Raw genomic sequence first — 8,428 nt, forward strand, 5'->3', positions numbered from 1 at the left:
CATTTCCCAAAGAAATCCATTGATATTTGAGCTGGCAGTGCTCAGTGCAGGCCAGAAGCACATGTTAGCCACACGTTAGCCACACGTTAGCCACATGTTAGCCACATGTTAGCCACATTAGCATTTAGGCACAAACTTGTCTAAAATGTCCAGAGGGCCATTGATTTCCCAGGTGACAGTGGTACATCTGAGTAGAGGTCCATTGTCTCTGTCCAACAATCTGCCATAGTCCAGATCCACAGTGAAAGAAGGTATGGTGTATGGGGCTCTTTTCTGAGTAAACAAGGCGGCCATTTTGTTTCGGGGGAAGGGTGTGACTGACGCACCTTTGTGCACTGAAATGACCCACTTCATTTTGCTTTGATTTAGTCCATTTCTGGGAGGTTTGTTGTTGCTGCTGCACTTTGTTTGACACATTTGTGAAAATATTTTTGCTTTTATAGCATTTGGCACTTTGGAGATGTTTGTGCACAATGCTAATGAGATGCTAATGCTAATGATGTGCTATAGCACCAAAACATTGAAAAGTTTACAAATCCAACATACTTGGACCTAGACTTCTGAAATTTTGCACACATTCTGAGTACCAGTAAGGTCACAACTGTACTCAATTTGGAGTGTGTGCTATGAAGTCTATTTTCAGGAAAGACATTTCAGTTTATGTGTAATTTTTGATATATAAAAAAGCTATATTTTTTATTAATTTTAGAACTGCAGAACCTTTTTACATGTTTTTTGTCACAATGTCCTTCTAAATTTACATAGAAGCTACTCCAATGATGGTTCACATGAGCAATTTGGACAAAGTATGTTGTTTTAATAGTAATTTCCATATGGAAAGGTTACTGTTTAATTTAGCCAGGCGAGAGTACATCAAAATAGATGGTCCTTAACAAGTTAAGAAGTCCGAACCATTTCTGTCACGACATTGTGAAGCTCAATGCGAAAATGACAAAAGTTAAACGCAGTAATCAAAGTGAAAGACGGCTATTTATTTCAGCTGTTTTTCCCATAAACGCCTTCAGTGAGAACCAATGGAAATCAAAAAAGTGTTTCCAAACTTTTGACAGTACTGTACATTTATCTCAAACTAAAATCAATGTTTAATGACAAAGCAGTCATTTCAAAATGACATATTTGATTAAAAGTTAACCTCAGACTGATAATGGAGAGTAGAGTTTGGTGGATGCAGCTCTGGTCTGTGGAGAGGGGGTCTCCACTGGGACTACTGCGACTCACTGCTCCATATAAGACCCAGGTCCAGCCCAAGATCTAAACTGGGCCGCGCTCCGTCTGGTGCATGGCTCTGCTGCCTCCATCCGTAAGAACAACTTTATTCCAACTTTTGTATTGATCATTGGAGTTCTATCTGTTCTAAGCCTGTGAGGGAGGGGCTGAGAGTGTTCCCAGCTCCCACCCTGCTATACTTCTCTGTGTTAGATGCCCTTCCATGCTCTTAACTCAAGCTTTGCTCTGTACAAAAACACTGATATTCTCCATGTACAGGACCTGCCAAAAATTGGGGAACACTTTTTTATGTGTTGTTTTTTCTTTTATTTCGAGACTATTTACATTGTAGATTCTCACTCTTTGATAGTGATGTCTATCGATACCTTGTTTTGTAAATCGGATTAAGGTGGTTGACATGCAAATTTAAAGCAGTTGCTCAGTTGCATAAACCTCGGGCCGAACAGTGCATGACGGGGATGTCTCCAACCATCTCTTCAGCCCTTTCTCAGTCGCTCACTAACATAAGCGTGTAGATGTATTTATGTGAGTTTCTGAACAAAAAGGAACAGAATCTGCAAATGTGTAGGTACTTAAAGCAGAGCATGAGGAGCTCTCTGTCGCCATTGTTCCAGAAAAGTAACTCATCATGTGTTAAGGTTGGTGAAAGGTTGAAGACCCCTGGTTTACAATATGTAGTTAATACAAGTATAATGTGTGTGTCCGATACAGGATTGAGTTTGGTCAAAACACATCATACGATTAATTTGTGATTCATTCATTACTGTGTTTTGATTGATCGTGTGTTAAAGCTTTGACAGCCCCAGTTTTGAACAAAAATGTTGACATTAAGCCTTTTGCTTTGATTACTGCTTTGAACTTTGAACATTTTCTCATTGAGCTTTACGATGTCGTCACAGAAATGGTTTGGACTTCACAGACTGTTTTCAGGGACAAGGAACTGATGAAGCTCATGAAGAAAAGGTCTAGAATAAAGGGCGGCCATGATGAGGAATGTATAATATAAAACATATTTCAAATCAACTTTTGCTCCGTGATTTGCTAAGACAGAGACAAAGTATCAAAGAGAACAAAGTCATCCTATTACATTGTTGTAACTGTTCTAATGTTCCTACACATGGGAGAGATTGATAATGACCTTACTATCTCACCGGAGAGAGTTGCAGACTGCTGGAACGCAACGTCAGATAGATTGCGCACCTACAAGGGTCTATCTGACTGGGCTGGGGACGAGTTGGAGACTAGAGTGGCCACTGCTAATAGAGATATCTCCGAGAGGTCCCCTGGAGATAAGGTGACTCTCGGTGAAAATGAACAGGTCCGATTTCAGCAGAGTCTTTGTGTGGTCTCTGATAGGTCAACGCGGTCGGTCTCAAGCAGCTGTGGCAACTTTGTGAACACCATTTGTTGTCCTCAACTTGTAAGATGTTTCTGTGACATCCTTGAAATGTTTCCGAGACCTGTCGGATACCAAGGTGATCTCAAAGAGACGCATCGTGACCTCGCAGAGAATTCATGTCGACATGTTCACAAGAAGAAGAACTTCAGCAGCAAGATGTAGGAAGTAGAAAATGTCAGAGCCCAAATGTCTCTGAAATGTCATCTCAGTTGAAGAGGTGTCTCTGTGACTTCTCTGTGATGTCACTGATACGTCTCTTTGAGATCTCCAAGTCTCGGACACATTGCAGGGACGTTGAGGACAAAAAATAGTATTTGCACTGAGACGTCTCAGAGACCACACAGAGACTGCACAAAGCCAACTTGTCTCCAGGTCGTCTCTAGGGCCAGTGAGATAGGCCTTTTAGATTCAACTTGTCCTCTGCGTACAGCAGTGGCAGCTGGTGGTCTTTTGAACAGGGGAAGCTTGTGATATTTTCTATTTATTGTCATAGACCTACATAATAAAATGTTAAAATCCAACAACTGACTTGATTGAGACCTAATATTTTGGTGCAGTTTTCCTACATCCACGATTAAATTAACTCCAAACAGTTCTACAACGATCACAAGGTTTAACTGGAACAAAACAAAACTTAGACTAAACAAAGAAACCAGGCCCACATTAGGGCTAACTCTGAGCAGTTTGTGTCATTATGTAGCTATATGTGGCTAATAGCTGCTAAAGCAGGAGGAGATAACACCAGAAAACACTTTTGACTCTCCACAGAAGTCTCTAATCCACAAAAGGACATTCTTTATAAAGCTTCATAAGCATAAGCTTCATGACTGAAATAAAGTCCATCCCTGTCATGTTCTTCTCAACAGCTTCAATTTCCTCTTGTTGCGTCACAGAGACAGCAAGTAATGCTAATGCTAATGCTACTCTCACAGACACAGAGCAGGAGCATCAAGAGAAGGAGCTGTCAGTCAGAGCAGAGGCAGCCAATCAGCATTCAGCTGGGGGTGTTACATCGGCCCCTGCTTTGAAGCCGAGCTTCGGAGTTAGCACAATAAGCCGATCATCAATATCTGACCTTTATTTAACCAGGAATGTCCCACTGAGATTAAGAATCCCTTTTTCAGGGGAATGGATTGTACAACAGAGAAGTGCTCAACATCTGTAATGTAATGCCCGACATGTCCCCCTGCGGAGTAAACAAACTCAGAGCGTCTGAACAAAGGGATTTTTGTGCCAAAGTTGTGAAGAAGTGGGTCCTTTCTAACCTACTCTAGACACTGTCTGTTGTTTTTTCTTACCGAATGATAATGTCTCGTTACAGGACTTTATTCAACCTTCCTAAAGAAGAATCCACTTGCCAGAAGTTGGAATTTCTCTCCAGGATCCTGCAACCAGCCAGAATATGTCACTTCACCAATGGATGCTTAGTGAAACTTGACCCGAACCAAAGTGGATTAACTTATAACCAGCGCGATTTCCACAAGAAAAACACCCGATGGAGAGGTGAGGCCAGAGCAGTAAGTCAAACAAAATGCATGCTAATGGTAAAAATGTATGTACTGTTCGCCATTTATGAAGCTGTGTTGCAACTGCATTGTGAAGTAACTTCACTTATTGCTGCAATATTTATTTCTACTACTTGTAATGATGCATGGGCGGACAGAGGGGCGGAGTTAACTGAATCCAAGCGCCTTGACTTCCGGGTTGGAAAAATACCCCCAAAAAATGAGTACTGAAAAGTGGTAGAGGTACAATATATCATGAATACCCATAGTTTACTTTCGAATGGCTAGAATAGCATGATATAGGCCCTTTAAAATAACAAGGCACATCTATGTACTCGCATTGTCACGTATGGACTCTACCCAGTACACACTTGTGTTTCCACTACACAACACAACCACAGTTATTGTGGGCAGCGCCCCCACAGACTTCATAAAAAGTAAGCCGCGATGAGAACAAATGTGGACGGGGTTATGGAATCATTCAGAGGTGCCAAGGCAAATAACTACATGAAAAAAGCAGCTAAAATACAACTATAAAGATAAGCAACATGCTAATATTATGCTAACACCATCTAAAGTTGCGCTAAAAGTGGTTAAATGCTAATATCGGCAAAATCCCCTTTTAGAACAGGGGTATGTTGTGAAATATGAACTTCGTATGACTTGCATGTTAATAGTGAGGGCTGTCCACTCTCTCGTTTGCCAAAGGTCAGCACACATTACACGATTTTATAAAGAATGGGGGGCGCCACATTACACAACTGGATTCAGTGCGATTATAGAACATCTGGGGGTTCACACATAACAACTGAGAATAATTCTGTCAACAGCTGATGTTTTATAACACAGTGTCCTCTCTAAGGCTGCATTTCTCCTCCGGCTTCAAAAACTGACACCAGATCAGAGAACATAGGATTCTGTGATCGTGAGGAACATATGCGTCTCCCGATTGGTCGACAGTGTGAAAAGTGTCATGTGATCGCTGTCACAACAACACAGTTCAATGCTGCTGCAGGTTACTGCTGCTACGAGCTTCACCTTGGCTATAGTTCTGTCAAAATAGATAAATGTCGGCGGCACGAAGGTGCAGGACATATTTCTTTGGATTTAATAAGAAAAGGAGATGGACCATCAGCCCCGAGACGGAGGAGACAGCGGAGTTCAGAGAAAGCTATCAGAGAAAAGTAGCTGGAAAGATCGTCTCCAAACTCAGTAAGTTCCGCAGTTAAACTCTGTTTGAAGATGAAATGTAGCTGGGAAAGGTGTTTCTCAGGAACTTTTGATGATATAAAGCAATGCTGTTTCGTGTGGGGCTGTGGCCATGAAATGAGTTGCTTTTTTTGACTTCCTTCTTGAAGCATGTAGCGTCTGACTGCTGCCCACACTACAAGATTCAAATGCGAGTTGTGACCCCCCCACACTACGAGACACGACCCTGTGCGACTGCCATCAATGAGCCACGACGAGAAGACTTGGCCCCACTGAAAATTAGGGCGTAAAAGTGGTGTAGTGTGTGCTGACCTTTTGTCATGGTTTAGTGCTTTGGCCATAGCCAGAGGTCAGTCCTAAACGTATACCTGGTCAGACTGGAATGGCCCTGGCCTCGGCAATTGAAAAGCTCGCCCAACCGGGTTGACCAGGCATTGGGCTGAGGGTGTGTGCCAGTGGAAACCCCCCTTACTAACCTGAGGAGAGCAACTTGTTGTAGCATTAGGTCAAGGCTGGTCCACTTTAGTCCAAAAGCCGTTTAGTTTGACAGAAAGAGTTGTCCATGACAGATCAAAGTAAAGCCTCATGATAGTTCCTGCTCCTCATTTCCTGATAAGTCCATGAGCGATTTCCATGGATCCTCAGAGGCACAGTATCAAAACAAAGCATCAAGCACTACATCTCCACTGTAAACTGGCATCCACGTGACACGCTCCCGTTTTAGTGACAGCCAGCTGCGGAGCGGCTCATGCACCGGCTTTTTATTGTGTGTGGTTAACAACTGACATTCTCACAAAAATTGGATTTATTATGTAATTTAATACGTACATTTTTGAATAAAAATGTGTTGAGTGGAATTTTGGGGGAAGTTTAGCCCCCTTTATAGTCCCTGAGGAGCTGCCATGGGTGCATAGTGGCCTTCTTCATCACAACCACACATATCCACACTGACACAAACACGCTAATACACACTTGTGCTGTGTTTCCTGTGAGTCAGTGATGGAGAACGGGACCTCCCCTGTGCTCCTCCAGCTTGAGGGGCTGATGGTGCCCTCATCCAGCCGCTCCCTGGTGTTTCTGTCTCTCCTGCTCAGTCATGTCTTCATCGTGGGCTCTAACCTGGGCGTGGTGGCTCTGGTGTGGTCTGAGCGTGCCCTGCATCAGCCCATGTACCTGCTGATCTGCCACTTGGCTGTCAACGACGTGATGAACAACTTGGCGGTGGTTCCGCGGATCCTGTGGGACATGCTACAGCCGGCCCACCGCCGCCTTATCCCGCTGGGCGCCTGCGTCACTCAGGCCTTCGCAAACCACATGTACGGCTGCAACATCCACACCATCCTCATCCTCATGTCCATCGACCGATATGTCGCCATCTGCAGACCCCTGAGGTACTACAAAGATAAATGAGAAAATGTTCCACACATAACAAATCACACCCTCCACAAATCCACAGGCAACTAATTGGTCCAGGGAAAACTCTTGCTGTTAATTATTCCACAATGGATAATTAACTTATAAAACATGAGAAGCTTCATGCTTGTTTGTAAAATCTCATATAAAAGTGTCTTTATTTGTCCTGTTCCTCCGGTGGTTCCAAAGTCAAAATGTTTTACACATCGACATATTATTAATTGACAACATGTCCTCACCTCTCCCCATTTGCCATAATAACCATGTGCAAGGGGGAATCATGGCGGATTTAAAGACTCCTCCTACCCATCTCTGACGTAGCATGTTCCTAAGAAGGGCGTAAGAGCGTGCAAACTCAGCCCTCACGTGACGAGTAGTTCAGTCGTAGCCACGGGACTAGCTCTGATGCTAATGGCCACTCAATGAAAGTCCGACCCTCATTAGCATATGAGATATAAAAAATGTTCCTATCGAAAACCAGCCTGGTCGCCTAACCCAGCGTTATCACAGGAGGAATAACTCGCTGTAGAAAGTTTAGGAAAATTATGCACCAGGCTTTAAAGATGTGTTCAATGTAGTGCAATGGTAGCTTTTGGAAGACTAGCTTGTTCTGCCGCCCCATATGGAGGTACAATGTCGGCCCCTAGCGTCGCGGTGGTAAAGCAGCACAACCAGTGGCCATTGGTTTTACATGGATTAGCAGAACTATCCACACACATGCACGAAGCTTCACGCTGCTCTTTGTCCAATTATTCTACATATGGTTGTCTTTTTAACTGACGAATATTTTTACTACCATAGATACTCCCTGATCATGAGCACCCGGGCGGTGGTGAGGATGACCGTGTTCTCCTGGGGGCTCGGCTTCCTGTTGGTCGGGGGTTTGTTGGGATTGTCGCTGCGTTTGACCCGGTGCCGTTATTTCATCCCAGCCTCATACTGTGACAACGCGTCACTGTTCAAGCTGTCCTGTCAGAGCACTTTCATCAACAATGTGTACGGCATCACGTTCACGGTGGTGCTGCTGACCGGGTCCATCGGGAGCGTCGTCCTGACCTACGGCTTCATCACCGTGGCCTGCCTCAGCACGAGGAGCCGCAGCCTGAACCGCAAAGCCCTGCAGACCTGCTCCACTCACCTGCTGCTGTATCTGATCGTGCTGTTCAGTGGCCTGTCCATCATCGCGCTGCACCGCTACCCGCAGTACAAAGAGTACCGCAAACTCACCGCCATTTTGTATAACGTGATCCCCGCCGTGCTCAATCCATTCATCTACGCTTTCCAGTGCCGCGAGATCCACCAGAGCCTGAGCAGAGTGTTCAAAAGACTGAGGACTCACAAATGACACCATTTTATTCTAATTTTACAATCTTTTTAATGCTCCCAAATGAGGGGCACATTCAGTGGTCAAGGTAAGTACACCGTCTGGAATTTGTCACATTTCTCACAAATGGGTCACTAAATGTGAGCTGATATTCATTAAAATCACAGGAATGATTAAACAGTGTCTGCATTAACTAATACCATCCAAACATTTATATTTGATGATAACATGTAATCATTTACAGGAGAGCGTGGAATAAGTGAGTACACCGCCTGAATGTCCCTGAACTGCAGCAGATTTGTAAAGAGGAATGGTTCAAGATTCATCCTG

The 8,428-nt window shown here is 43.9% G+C and overlaps 1 protein-coding gene across 1 annotated transcript; it reads left to right on the forward strand.

Moving 5' to 3' along the window:
• Nucleotides 1-6,360: 6,360 nt before the first annotated feature.
• LOC306970060 (olfactory receptor 2A25-like) lies at nucleotides 6,361-8,119 on the forward strand (the record flags this gene model as incomplete). Its single annotated transcript, XM_079565886.1, has 2 exons — nucleotides 6,361-6,752; nucleotides 7,576-8,119. 2 exons carry the CDS (start codon nucleotides 6,361-6,363, stop codon nucleotides 8,117-8,119), a joined length of 936 nt encoding a protein of 311 aa, XP_079422012.1.
• Between the last annotated feature and the right edge of the window lie 309 nt (nucleotides 8,120-8,428).

This window comes from Gobius niger (genome assembly GCF_951799975.1).
Source record: "Gobius niger genome assembly, chromosome: 11".
NCBI classification, from domain to species: domain Eukaryota; kingdom Metazoa; phylum Chordata; class Actinopteri; order Gobiiformes; family Gobiidae; genus Gobius; species Gobius niger.